The sequence below is a fragment of the Haliotis rubra genome, unplaced genomic scaffold (genome assembly GCF_003918875.1).
Source record: "Haliotis rubra isolate DU_JTF1 unplaced genomic scaffold, ASM391887v1 Scf2580, whole genome shotgun sequence".
Taxonomy (NCBI): Eukaryota; Metazoa; Mollusca; class Gastropoda; order Lepetellida; family Haliotidae; genus Haliotis; species Haliotis rubra.
The window spans coordinates 12,840-28,388 of NW_025766648.1; the positions used below are offsets into that span (position 1 = coordinate 12,840).

The 15,549-nt window shown below is 40.9% G+C and overlaps 2 protein-coding genes across 2 annotated transcripts; both read left to right on the top strand.

The window, feature by feature from the left end:
- The first annotated feature begins 8,233 nt into the window (after window positions 1-8,233).
- On the top strand, window positions 8,234-9,136 carry LOC124279919. The gene has a single exon (XM_046715801.1). The coding sequence runs from the start codon at window positions 8,234-8,236 to the stop codon at window positions 9,134-9,136; it is 903 nt and encodes a 300-aa protein (XP_046571757.1).
- Window positions 9,137-9,829: 693 nt separating this feature from the next.
- Window positions 9,830-11,774, top strand: LOC124279918. Its single transcript, XM_046715800.1, has 2 exons — window positions 9,830-10,406; window positions 10,890-11,774. Exon 2 carries the CDS (start codon window positions 10,902-10,904, stop codon window positions 11,721-11,723), a length of 822 nt encoding a protein of 273 aa, XP_046571756.1. The 5' UTR covers window positions 9,830-10,406; window positions 10,890-10,901; the 3' UTR covers window positions 11,724-11,774.
- Window positions 11,775-15,549: the final 3,775 nt, after the last annotated feature.

The following is a 15,549-nucleotide window of genomic DNA, read 5'->3' on the forward strand; positions in this document are numbered from 1 at the left end:
TGTCTTCAATGCACAAAAATACTTTTAACGGGCTTTGTCTTCTGATGAACAAACGTACTATAACGGGCCTTGTCTTCAATGAACAAAAGTACTATAACGGGCCTTGTCTTCAATGAACAATAGTACATATAACGGGCCTTGTCTTCAATGAACAAACGTACCATAACGGGCCTTGTCATCAATGAACAACTTACTATAACGGGCCTTGTCTTCCATGAACAAACGTACTATAACGGGCCTTGTCTTCAATGAACAACTTACTATAACGGGCCTTGTCTTCAATGAAACGTACTAAACGGGTACTTATGACGGGCCTAACGGTCTTCAATGAACAAAAGTACATATAACGGGCCTTGTCTTCAATGAACAAAAGTATTATAATGGGCCTTGTCTTCAATGAACAAAAGTACATATAACGGGCCTTGTCTTCAATGAACAAAAGAACTATAACGGGCCTTGTCTTCAATGAACAAACGTACCATAACGGGCCTTGTCTTCAATGAACAACTTACTATAACGGGCCTTGTCTTCCATGAACAAACGTACTATAACGTGCCTTGTCTTCAATGAACAAACGTACCATAACGGGCCTTGTCTTCAATGAACAAAAGTACTATAACGGGCCTTGTCTTCAATGAACAAAAGTACTATAACGGGCCTTGTCTTCAATGAACAAAAGTACATATAACGGGCATTGTCTTCAATGAACAATAGAACTATAACGGGCCTTGTCTTCAATGAACAAAAGTACTATAACGGGCCTTGTCTTCAATGAACAAAAGTACTATAACGGGCCTTGTCTTCAATGAACAAAAGTACATATAACGGGCCTTGTCTTCAATGAACAAAAGAACTATAACGGGCCTTGTCTTCAATGAACAAAAATACAGATAACGGGCCTTGTCTTCAATGAACAAACGTACTATAACGGGCCTTGTCTTCAATGAACAAAAGTACTATAACGGGCCTTGAGGGCGTTGCTGGAGCATATGTGTGTGGTAACCCTCTAGGAATACATCCCAACTACATCGTCCGTTGACTCAATAGAGAAAGATGAAAGAATGCGGTTCAGGGAGATCGTCTTGAAAACTACTGAAATGGAAAGCACTCTTCTGTTGTACACATGTAGGCCTTGATTAATGCGCGTAATAGGCCCATTTAGTACATCTATCAGCAAGTTCAATATGTTGCTATCAAAAGATCTGTAGTCAGTCAGGTGACACGCCCTCGAGACCATGCTGATTCTGAGTCTGACAAGATGGATGTCTGCAATACCAATCCCCCCACACACACCCACACCCCAAACACACCACTTCCCCCTCCACCCCCAACCCTCTTAGTATCGATTGATGAAGCTAATTAGTTTTCGTATGGAGCTGAATCTTCTGTTGAATACTCGAAAAGCATACAACGCGTACGCTAACATTGTTAAAAGCGCAAGAGGTGACATCGAATGAGCCTTCATTTGGTTTGTTACTTTCATTTGGTTGGCAATGGTGACGGCGGGTTTTAACAAAGAATGCTGTCATTTTTGTTATAATTCTTAAAGTGTTCCCGCCACAACAAAGAATGTCAGCGGTCTGCGCCTTTACGATGCTGCGACATCGTTATTTGCAATGTCCCCCACGTCTAATATGAATACGTTTTACAACCTGGAGTTCTGCATCACATGACGTCATGACATTCCACAGACAGATGTTTCAGGCACTGAGACACGGTAGACATGGCGTACTGCATCATAGATTACTGTCGAATATCAGTGTAATAAAAATCTTAATACATTCTGTGAGTTGTTGTTCGAATGGTTTTCTGCGTACACTATTGTCACGATTGCTTTAACACAGACACGCAACACAATATTTAACAAATTTCCTAAGCAGCAAAAAGAGAGCAAAGGGAGCTTCCCGGTCGAGTTTGAAATGGAATGCTGTGACATTTGCTTGTATTTGGTTGTTGAACTGAATCATTGTCTGATGTAGTTTCTGTTGTCATGGTTTCCAGGGTAACGCCGTCAAATGAGAGGTGAACCTTAAGGTCACAAAGCTTGCGGGGTATTCACAGTAAACACAGTGTGACAGCGGATGTTGTAAGATGGTAGGCTGTCTGTTTCACACAATATGAACCGCATTATCTTCTCTTCTGATTAGCTCTTTCTGCAGTGCTAAACCCTGATTGAAGCAAGTCTAGATTGCCTCGGGTTCTGACTCTCACCTTGGAAATTGGGGAATTGGAATTTAACATATGTTATATTTGGGATTACACTTTCTTAGTAAAGTACAGATTCTAGTACTTTTGGGGTTGAGTCCCATCTGGGATTCGAACCCACACCCTCAGAGTCAGACACCTAATCGCCAGCACACAAAGTCAGACGCCTATACCGCTCAGCCACCGCGGACCACTACCAGTTTTCCGACTTCCATTTGTGTTGAAGCCGCGGTGGCTGAGAGGGCTAGGCGGCTGACTTTGTGTGCTGGCGATTAGGTGTCTGACTCTGAGGGTGTGGGATCGAATGGGACTCAACTCCAAAAAGTACTAGAATCTGTAGAATAACATATGTTACATTTGACCACTTTCTAAAATGGTGTTGTGTATTTCACAAATGGAATTGTTGGTTTCTATCAAACTAATATATTCAGAGACTAAGCGTTAGTCTAGATGGTAGGGGGCAGCGCAGGTTAAAACGCCTGGTTCGCTTCATTCAGGCAAGTCGACTTGGTGATGTAAGCGCAGAGATGTGGTCAATTGTACATTTGAATCTTCACGTGTCGTGTTCGATTCCATCGATTCCAAATTAGCATTAGGGCAGACAAATCTTCAGGATAAATAGTCCTGCATAGAAAAATAGTATGTTTTTTTCGAATTCGATTCATATATCAGATTATTGAGAATGAGAGATTCCAAATGACATGGCGATTGCGTTTTGTTCAGTTTTACTGTATGGCTAACTTCCGTTTGCTATGTTCTACTTTGGAAAACAATTATTATTTTGGTTTGATGTCTCAATGTGTATACCTGTTAAGTTTTATGTTTTATGTCACACATTTAATAACGCTTCATGAGTTAGAATTGCTGTTGAAGGTTTAGACAGAAAGACACATACATATTGTATTCGGAAGGAATTCATAATAAGAAAACAATAATTGTATTTTGTCAATCATTAAAATATTCCTAAATACCTTCGCTGGGTTTTACATTTTAACAATGTTATTCCATAAAATCAACATAGTTTTGGGTCTTTAATACAAAAGCTGAACATATGGAAACTTCGTTTCAGCTTCTCGATTCGGGATTGTGCGGTACTTTCCGGACATCTTTGTCATGTACAATAATGTTTGCTTGACAACTGGAACTCTGTAGTCGTGCTCTCTCGAATACGATGTAAGAAAGGAATGAACAGGGATTAACATATTTTAGCCAAGGTAACGTCTACAGAAAGGACAAAGAGCCAAACATTCAATTATATTATTTTTAAAACAAAGATCATCTCGTTTCTGATAACAGAACTAAAGGCTTGGGGATTTTCCCCCTTTTAGTTCGCTTGATAGCTCATTTAAGTTCCCTGCACGATCTGAAAATCTAAAATTCAAATCGGCATGGTAGTGCATATGAAATCCAGAATAGGGAAAATCTAATCCTTGCAGGCAATATTTGAGATGAAATGTAATCCGTATATTCCTGAACTTTTTGTTGCAGAGGTGAGTCATAACTAACGGCAATCTGCGGGCGTGGTCTCAGGTGACATTTATTTCATAGTAATCAATCACACTATAATAAAGTATACCAAAATATAATATGCATAATCTATACTTGCAACACGTACAATTACACATTACTAGTTTATTATGAATTACTTATAATTACTAAAACATAAAACACTACATAGCTGTTATAAATTATCGGTAAGACTTCCGCCCGTGTCCCCCAAAATATTAACGATGAGGAAAAAAAGTATACATATCCAGGCATTATGATTTACGTTTAAGGGAGGGAAAGGGGGGATGGGAGGGGCGGAAGTCTTTCCCTAGATAGTTGGAGACAGAAATGAAATAACCTGTCCACCTTTTCACATATAACTACGACAACGGCTAATAAACATAAAACTACTTAAAATGAAAAAAATTAAAACTCTGTTCCAGAAACCTGTAAACACAATATCCTGTTACACGTTTAGTCGCAAACAGCTGGTAAAACCCTTGTTGTGGTGCTCATTTTCCGACGGAAAGAGGACTGAATGAATTGTGTCAAATGTGGGACGCTGGAAAGTGTTTGCGAACGATTTGGCAAGAGTGCTGATCGAGTTGTCTCCCTTGACATTGGCAAGATGTAGGTTTTAGTTTGTAAAATCTGTTATCGACCATTTGCACCGTTGATCAGTCACGAGGTGGTGAATATCAGGCCTGATACAAGAATGTACGCTCCTTACATTGGTTAAACAGTAACTAATTTTAATAAGTGGCCAAATTCTTAAGAGACACTTGTGCGTGATACCCAGCATTGAATTGCCGACGACGAATTGTCCGAGTTTAGCACATACAGTTAGATGATTTATGGTTTATCTTCGTAACTCAAACCAGACGAAACCAAAACGATTTGCCAACAATACTTTCTCCTCCCATGCTACGCAGTTTAAATGACCTCTATCTACACTATGTCCCATTGCCACTCCTCTCTTCCAAATACCACTAATACTTACAATAAATCAACACACAGCACACGGTCGAAATAATTTGTCAGAACACAATCGATTAAGCACAACATACACGAACCGTTGTCTGAGACAATGAAACAATCCGTGATACCTTGGAACGGTGAAAATATGAAGAATTCCTCACGTTATACAGTATCGACTAGTCTATAATGACACTTTAAACCAAAAGTCAGGGTGGTCCTTATTGGTAATCATGTTGTTGCAACGTGCACAATCCTGTAAATCTACAGGTTGATGTTGGACACCATCACAGACAGGCGTTGTCAACTAGGGTCACGAAACGTTGTTACTAGCGTGGATATTGTTTACAAACTGCTGTGTTTGATATCCAGCATTAACCCCAAAGTGGGTAAGGTACAGCCAGAGGCATTCATTTGAAGTTGTAACTGTCACCGGCGATTATCCCTTACCTACTGATGCAGAAATACATAGTTATTCAATAGAACTACTGTTAATCATTTATTCAGATATATATTGGCTTCGGTGAAGCCGGTGTGATGGCGTCATGCTATGCAACTAAGCCAAGAACTCGCTGGCCATTCGGAACCTCGAACTAAGCTATTGATGGCCATTGTGTAATTGTAGCTAAATCATATACACAGTATGTGTATATGACACAATAGATTTGTCTCCCAGCTCACATTGACAAATGGCATCGTGGTCTGTCACATCGTGTGGTTCATTTTGTTACGTACTATTTATAGAACGGAGCAGTGGTTATTACCAGTTACAACCCGTTGAACAGCATAATATAAAACTACTGATCCGCCTTGATTTGAGGTGTCAAATACTATTAATAAAGATAGGTACTTATCTCTAGCTATAGTGGCCGCATGTCTCGTATATTCATGATGTCTTTCAGTGGCATTTAGAAGTTGTACATTGATGTCCAAGATATTTTTATGGATTAAACTTCTTTTTTAATTTCTCTCACAACGTTTCGAGACCATTCCAGGTCCCTTCATCAGGTGAACAGTTCACCTGATGAAGGGACCTGGAATGGTCTCGAAACGTTGTGAGAGAAATTAAAAAAGAAGTTTAATCCATAAAAATATCTTGGACATCGTATATTCATGTTCCCTTGTAGGTCAGGGTGCCCATGACATGCTGATCATTTAGGTTAGACGAATGAATGCTTTCATGTAATAATAGTTTCACTTGAGTAAATAGTCTAAGTCTGTGTTTATGTTGTAGGCCTGCCGTGCGACCGCCGACTGTGCAAGCTCAACGCAACTGCAGACGAAGTAATGGCCAGACAACGTATCCTAGCCAGAAAGCTTGTTGAACTTGCGGATGACCTTGACAAACAGCAGAGGAAACTCCGCAAGGCGAAGGTTGGTCTCTCCGCATCCAGTGCCGTGGGTGCAGCATTGTCCGCAACAGGATTCGGGTTGTCCTTTGTCTCACTTGGGGCGTCGTTGGTTTTGACGTCAATCGGAACAGGTATCTCTATCGCCAGTACCGTTGGAACCGCGGCTACCAAGGTCGCAGACAAGATCATCAAACGGAAGAAGGTAGAGGAAACTAACGCATGCGTAAAGGCCTACACACACGCTGTACAACAGTTCGCGCCAGTTCTCGAGTTCTTCTGTGAAGGTCTCTCTTCTCGTGATGATAAAGCAAGATTGAGACAGATCCTCACAGACTCTAGAGTGACGTCAAGCAATATTGGAATCATCGACGTAAAGTCTCCAGACAAGCTATGTGCTGCGTGTGCCAAAGGGCACCAGATCATGGCCACCACGTTACGTGTCCAGGAGCTCATGGCGGAGATCGAAGGAGACCCTAGTATGGAGACACCAGGCCTGGATGTCGCCAGTTGGACTGCTGGAGTTGTGTCGGACAAGTCGACGTTCGGGAAGGGGGACATACAAGACGTTCAATACTGCTGCCAAGGCTATCCACATCGGCGATGTGGCACTGACAGGGGGTGGGAATTATTCTAGACATGGGATCAATTATCTACAACAGTATCAAACTTCACAACAAGGAGCCGTCCGAGGTAGCTCTGCTTATACGCGATTTGGCGCTGGCTTTGGATCGAACTTGGGGTGAACTCTTATTAATAGAAAACCCTTTGTGTTACAATTGCCCGATGACGTTGAGGTTACAAGGGACTAAGTTCGGGACACGAAGCTTTCCTGGCACGACCGAGTTACATTATTTGAACCCACTGTGTTTGTCTGCTTATTGTGTTACAGATGTCGTTGATGCTGTTACTGGTCACCCCCGTGCACAGGATCAGAGTATCACCCTGGACATTGATTCAAACCTTGAAATGGACACCAGATATTATTTTTGTCTTTTAATGATGCTTTGTGTGCGATGTTTGTGTCAGATATTAAATGTAGAACTGTTTATACTAGTTGAGTCTTGTCTTTTATTGAGAGGATATCCATTGTACAAATCACACTTTAACTATGCCCAACTCATGTCAAAGTGAACAATTAGTTAAGCTCATCAATTATCATCACGTTTGCTTTATGGGCATCGCCTCCTTTGTATGATTGACTGGTGAGTTGAACTTACTTCCACCCATGAAAGGTTGCTTGCTAACAACCAGGAAAACGCCCCGTGTAATGTGTTACCGGGGAGGACAGAAACAAACATATTGATAACAGACAGGGTGTTGGCTGGAAACACAACGATTCATCTCGTAAGTAGTCACTTTTCAGTTAGCATGTACAACATTTTCACAAATGTTTTATGTTACATCTAATATATTTAGTTACCTATTCCACTGCTATGTGAATTGTACAGTGTTGTCGTTTGATTATGTAAACAATTTTAGATATTTCTCATTCTCTGCACACACTACCGTCTTAAAGTGAGCCAAACAGGAAACTAAATGCACAATACCTTTGTTATTTGCAGTGGGGAAATATGTTTCGTCATTGTAAGAGTGTGTTGGGTATGCAAGAGTGGCGAGTGAATATATTTAAACCTTAAGTTTTTGGTTTGCATATTTCGCAATGACGGATGAACGTGGATTAGAAATATATAGGGGAAATACATTAACATAGTGTGACCCTCACTTGAGTTAATCGGGGCCTTGTCTAGAACACGTTCATCATACATGGCTCGTACAGGTCGCGCGTCGTGTTTGTTTACTTAAGGGCGTAATGGCAGTCCATACTTCAAACATTTCCTCGGTGGGACATGTTCAATAAACACACACGTGGAAGTAAGTTTGAATTTGCAACACATGAACATTCTTCTTGCATTCGCTAATTGTGCTCACCGAATAGTTGGAAACATATCTCAACAAACATGTCCTAAACCACAACAAGAGGCCTTCAGAGGTAGCTCTGTTCTACGACAGTAGACAGATAGAGTGTTCTATACTATGGTAATAAAGCAACACCCCACTCGGTCAATCTGTACTGAAACATGTCAAACTTCTGTATGCTTACCAACATACAAACACGTGGATATTCTATTCTTGGGAATAAGTCTACATGAGATAAATACTAGTACATTAAGAAGCGATACACAAAGACGTGTGTGATTTCTTTTCCAGGCACAATGGCAAGCAAGCATGAGAAGTTGCAGAGGAGGTTGTCTGACGCGTCCGATGCCTGTTTGGAGAAACTGGACGTCGTCATAAGAAAGCTGTATGCACTAGCGGACGAACTGGACATACAACAAAAGAAAATGGACATCGCAAAAATTAGTTTCGCAAGTTCTGGTGTTGTTGGAGGAGGTTTGGCCATTGCAGGTTTCGGTTTATCTTTTGTCACATTCGGAGCGTCTCTCATCCTAACGGCTGTAGGAACCGGCATCGCTGTGGCTAGCGGTGCTGGGGGAATCGCTACAACAATTGCAGAGAAAATTGTTAAAAACAAAAGCGTCAAAGAAGCTAAGGAAGCGGTGCTGGAGTATTCCTCTGCCCTGGCGGACTTTGTGCTTATCCTTGAAGTCTTCAGTGATGCCTTGACACACGACGAGCAGGTACGGATGCTGGCCATCCTGCAGTCATCCTCCAGTGATGACACTTCCACTGAGGATCTCTTCAGTGACGTGCAGGATAACACCATGGCTGCAGGTGCATATATGAAAGCTCACAAAATCCTTAAAGCAGCCAAAATTGTTAATGCCACAGTTGGTGCCATAGAGACTGGGGCTAAAGCAGGACTGCATGCTAGTGCCAAGGCAGGCCAGGCAGCTGCTGATATTGGCGGAGAGGTGTTTACAGGTGGTAAGGAGGCGTTCCGAGCACTGGGGACTGCTGCTAAAGCCATCAAGATAGGAGGGGTAGTCTTGTCAGGAGTTGGTGTCATCATTGACGTCGGATCTATTATATACTACGGCATCAAAATACGTAAACGCAAACCTTCTGAGATTGCGCAAATGATTCGCAAAGTTGCCAGATCCTTGGAAGATAAGGATGAAGAACTGGGGGGAAGAGGTTGCTTTCGAGAAAGATGAGTTGCATCTGTCCAGGAAGATGGAGACCAAATTGGGTATTGTACCTAACGACGACGTAAAGGCCGTGGAATAGAGTCACTAACTGAGCATCACATACAACCGCTCGAAACGTAATGTGCTTGTAGTAGTTTAGGCAACGGACGCTATGATTATTGTAGATTTGGAGCCTGCAACCTCAGATTTGCATCACATATTACATAGGTCTACCACATTCCTATTTCTTGCTGTTGTCATATAGGCCACGGAAACAGGTCATGGTTGTTGTTGTCTAACGTCGACAACTCTATGGAGGCAAAACGCATACGCCAATAAAATTTACACGAACCATTCAATGAATGACGTATTCTGAGAATGCATGATGCAAATCTGTTCATTACTTGCACTGAGCATCAAACACTTGACACGCTTACATGGAATCTACACAGCTGCTTCATACCGACATAAACAGACTGAGCAAGATGTGCCATGTCAGTGATCACATCTTTAATGACAATCGTTGCAAACAGAAGCAGTCTTAACAAACTTCAGCCATTTGTCCATAGTGCAATCATAAAGCTTGAATGTTCATGCAATAAGCACATAAATTTAATGTTGAAGTTCAATTGTGTAGATCTGTGAGAATCATAATAAACTGATGGTATGGTTTTCTCTCGGCATTATTATCGTTAGCCGCTATTGAATATCAATGTATTGTCAATACATCGCTTGTGGATTTTGTCATTTAATGTGCAGTAATTACGTCATTAATAGCGGCGATGACGTATTGCCCCCATATCGATGTTTCACGTCCTTTTAGAAAGTGCTTACAAGCTAGGTCTAAAATAATTCCCTGATGTGCTACAAGTTTTACTGTCGCAACGACATCTGTTAATAACAATGTTAATGTCGATGAATGTTGTTTTTTTCGTTAGTCACAACGTGGCTGATATCTTGCAAGCGTCAACGATCTACTCACTTTCAGGAAATCTTTAATACTGACGCTCTTCTATAAATATGAAGTGCGTGTTTGCATATAGATTTATAGAAAGATTTGGACAAAGGTCAGGCATTCCGGAAGAGATATGTGTGTCCCTATCAGCGTGTGTTGTTATCCTGCTATGACGACCGGCGTCCCGGGGATATCCGCCAGGTACACGCCAGGCGGGAACTCGATACATGCATACGTACGGGGCGGTAGATTGTGAAGCGAGTGAAACAGAAATAACGTTGTATTCAAAGGATATATATCAACCTTCAGCTGCATATACTCAAAACAAGTATATACCTGCAGGTACGTATATACGTATATATAGTGACATTACTGATTTCTGGCAAATAGTACGTATATGCTTCCCGACAAAAGAAAGCTGACGTCACCTGTTGTGAGATACTAATATTATGCATGTAATGCAGCCCTTGATATCAGTATGAAACATATGGCACGAAATAAAAATTCCTTGATTTTTCATTTTAGTCTACATATCAAATATTGCTGTTTTCGCCCTGTGTTGCCCGGTACTGCATGTGTGTAATGGATGACCAGATGCTAATGAAAAAGACATTATTTCTAAGTCTTATACTTTCTGTTCATCTGTTTGATGATTATGATAATTATTTGTGAACTTTCGCAGTACTTACTTGAACTTAACGAAACTAAACACCATTTAATATCAAATATTACCTTGTCAAAGGCTTAACCACCGATATCTTGGTATCTTGGCAGATAAACATTGCATACAATAATAACGCGATTTGTAATCTGCCCTACATACAGGATACAAGGGCCATGTCGGTCGCAGATACCAAGCTGGACGAGCTGTCAGAAGCGACTACTGACTGCGTCGCCCGCCACGACCACGTTGTGCAGCAGTTGTTGGACCTGGCAGATGAGCTGGACAAGGAAGAAAGGGAGGTTGACATCGCCAAGATTGGCTTTGCAAGCACTGGAGCTGTGGGAGGAGGACTGGCGTTACTTGGGTTCGGTCTGTCCTTTGTTACCTTTGGGGCTTCCCTCATCCTGACAGCTGTAGGGGCGGGTATATCCGCCGTCAGCGGGGTTGGAGGACTGGCGACAACGATCACAGAGAAGATCATGAAAAACCAAAAGTTGAAGGAGGCCAAGGCAGCTGTTCAGGCCTATTCAGATTCAATCAAATCGTTTTCGCATGTTTTGGAATCATTTTGTAAACTGTTGCCTGATGAGGACCAAGAGAAGATGTGGAAATCTTTGAAGGATAACATTGAAATGGAAATGACAATAAGTAGTGTTATTTCAGACGGTCGCAAACTTGTTGACACCATAGCCAGTATCAAGAAGTTGATGACAGCGGCTAACAATGTCAAGGACGTAGTGGAGGGACTGCAAGGGGAGGGAACCGCTGCAGCAAAGGTCGTAGATGTAGGGGGAAATCTAGCCAAAGAAGGCGACGAAGCTTTTCAAGCTCTGAGTACTGGGGCTAAAGCTGTGCAAATAGGAGGCGTTGTCTTGTCCGGGGTAGGCGTGGTCATTGACATTGGTTCCATCATATACTATGGGATCAAAGTTCATAACCGAAAACCTTCCGAAGTTGCTGAACTCATAAGGAAATTGGCGAGATCTATGAACTAGCATTTGTCTAATGTTGTTAAATGTCAATACAATGACTGTATACATACCAAACTGTCTAGTTTTGTTTAACTCTATCGGTCTTGTACATTGATCGGTCTGTCACATTGATGTAGGTGTTCTGAATTGATGCGACAAGACTCACGTGACACTGACAGGCTCTCATCACTAAAAGGTTATTTTCCGTTTGCAGAAAGACGTAGCGTTACAACGTAATTAAAATACAGATGTAATTCAAATAAGTCTACAAATAGACACGAATTCCTGCTGAGCATGAAGCACAAACCTGAACCAAATGCTCAAATTCCAAAGCCTAATATTAACAATTAATCAAATAATCAAATATGTTCTGTTTTAAATCATTTGGGCATATAACCATGACTGAGGTACATAAACAAAACCTTTCTGTGTTCTACCACAAGAATGTACTATGAACCCTGGTCCAACCCTGGGCCATGTGATCAGATGACACAGGACACAGACTGTGTTATAAAACTGAGCATATCCATGCGGCAACCTGGAGTTGATCAGTTAATCCTGGCATTGTTGACTGCTTTACTAAGTAGCCCGAGCGATCTATCCAGCACTCCAAGGTCACTCGCACAAACGAGATGATATTTAAAAATAATAACATCAGTTCATACGTCTAACTGATTTGAGATGTTAAGCTAAGTGTTCTTCGCGAACAGTATCATTTGTGTATTGCACGAAGGACGTTCAGATAAGCGCTCGTATTTGATACAGTCTCTTCTCATAAGACATACCTATAGTAAACATGTGTTGTAATTCAACTGCCTTGATGAAGTAACAAATCACCCAGGTCGAATATAGACAAATATCTGCGTCTACAATTTATTATACACAACCGTTTACAGCATCAAGTAACACACCTGTATAGTTTATTTAGTCATTTAAATAGGTGATTGAACAAAGCAAAATGTTTTTCAATGTCCATATACGTTAGGCTTTATATTTATTGCAACACGATCCATGTATGTGCCATGTTATTACCAATACTGTTACAGCCGTCGTATAGCTGGACTGGTACTGCTACGTGCGGTGTTAAGCAACACCGAACCAACAAATATATACTATACCAAATACATGTGGTAATGTCAACCTTTCGTTTTTGAAGGGCTTTGTGTGTGTGTCTGTGAATCCATCTGAGCCAGGGATATTCTTCAGAATGTCTACGGTGAGAGATGTTTTATTGAACACCATTTAAATACAAATTACAATGACAACGTAAAGGAAATGTTTGTTGTGAAATAACTCAAACGCAAACAACATATGTGACTTATATATCAGTGGAATCAGACTTGTAATCGCAGATAAATCACTCTCCATTTGAGCTCTTTTGCAAATGCTTGCATACAGGCACGATATATTTTATGTCCGGTTCCCAGATTCATGAAACTTGCTCAATGGATTCTGGAATTTATGTCAAATTTATTGTTTCTGAATATAAATGCTCGTAGTTGGGGAAAAACATGTCTATAAATAACGCTGAAATATCCAACAAAGCGTTAAAAGTCCAAAGTACTCGCAGTCGCCGGCATTAAAGTGAACTGTTACGTTTGGATGTAACTCTCAATTCAACAATCCAACAGAAACGCTGAACCGACCCAATGAAAACATGTCGCTCAGTATCCCCTGTCAATGTCCACAACATTCTCCAGCGCTTGTCCGTTCAGGTAACGATTAAAGTTGGCCAAAACATGGACGCCAACTGCAAAAGAACAATATAAATAATATATGCGATGACCATGGGATTGTCATGTTCAATTTTAAACAGTTCGTTGCATCACTGCATTGTGTTAATATGATTGTTACTGCTTTTGGACACACCTACAGGTCAGGGTCACAGTTGATCTTCGTCAGAGGCAACTAACTAGATCGGGGTATAAGATGCATTTCATATTTCGGTGCTCATGATGTCAATCACTGGAGTTTTAATCCAGATTCGACTATTTACAGACCGACATCATGAAGATGGAAAATTACACAACAAACGAATACTGCCAGTTTGCCTTTCACGGAATGGAGAGAACGAATCATCATGAAGTGCATTTCCACTACATGAATGTCATTGTTCTACAGCACACCTTAAAGATCTCAGAGAGTTTGTATTACTAAGTGTACCTCTTTGTATGGGTCCATACAATCACTTAGGTTAGATGCGTGGGGTGTGATCACCACGTCCCTCTCCCCACAGAGGACTATCTCGAGACAAAGGGCTCCTCGGTAAAGATGTCCAGCACAGCCCCGACAGCCATCCTCTTCTAAACACAGGTATAGTCTCCATAGTATTATGTGTCAATGGGAAAAGATCACCTGTGATAGTAAGCTCTATTGTCATCTTTTAACATTCACGCATGTCGATAATTAGTGACTTCGAGGATGGATCCATGGTTGAGGTGCAATGTGGATACCAGGGATTTTATTCCCTTACATGGACAAAACACAATATTCAACCTCTTCACGACTTACTCGTGGTGACAAGGATCTAATCTGTACTGCAGAAAGCCTGCAGGATATGTCGGAATTGGTTAATGATTACCTGAGTGCTGAAAGAAGACTCTCATCGTCAATTATGTCTCCCGCGTCCAACGTTGATGAACAGAGGCTGTTGAAGACGATGACTCCACATCATATAATACGTACATTAGAGTGAGTGAGTGAGTTAAAACTTTACATCACATCGGCAATATTACAGCCATTTAGCGATGAAAACAAGGTAATCAATTTTAAATATCTGTCGGCAAAGGACAGTGAAACTAACTAGACTATCACAGATATATATAGTTAAAACTAGTAATGAAATCTAAAATACTTTAACTGTAGAGGACGACGATACAATATAAAAACAGGCTATAGATCGTCAACAACTGAAGGTAGATCACCATACCAGGGACCATGGGGACTTACAATTACTTTGCTACCTGCATGGACCCTAGTTTGGTTTACATCATCCCTTCAGCCGCTGGCGATTGTATGAAATATTTAGCCAAACATTAAAAGAACAAAATACTACGTTTTAAAAACCTGGTAAGTCTAAATCTAGCTTTGAAAATTTTGGGACTTACGTATCCTCTCAGGAGGACAATAATTTTACGATACTTTAACCCCCTTCTGAGGAAACTACATTAGAACACACACAAGATACATAAATTATAAACACCACATCAAAGTATTTAAAATACAAAGATTTTTTTAATTTCACAAAATCATCTTGCACGACATCATGAGCTGTTGGATGGAGACTGCAGAAGAAAGGGTGACCCACAGCTTCATTTCTCCTTACCTTCTTCCTACAGTGGGAAGCACGTCTCCCACTCCAGAAGACCCCGAGTTTCCAGGTGTAGACGGTAGAATGTTGACCAGAAATCACAGGGGAGGACAGTAGTTCAAGCAGATCACATGGTTGTCTTTATATAAAACATGCACATTACAGGCGACAGGAAATTGAGTACTTCACATTGTTGTCTGTATATAACATGTGCAACTTACAGGGAGATCATATAGATCACATGTGTTTCTGGATAAGTTCCAGTCAGATATGTTACAGTAACTCTCGGGTGGTTAATATATGGTTGTTTGTGCTAAAAACGTACATATATTTTCTATACTTTCTACAGGAAAAGAACTGTCGTTGTGAATGAAAATCCTAACTGTACAAAGAGAGGAGTCAGAGTGTCATTTTAGTGCACTGTACATTTAAAAGCATCAACATCTTACCGCAGTGGGAAAGACCACCTTACATCGTGTTACGTAGACATGCAGAAGAACATGTTCTTAAGATATACCTGTACTCATCCACTAATGCCTT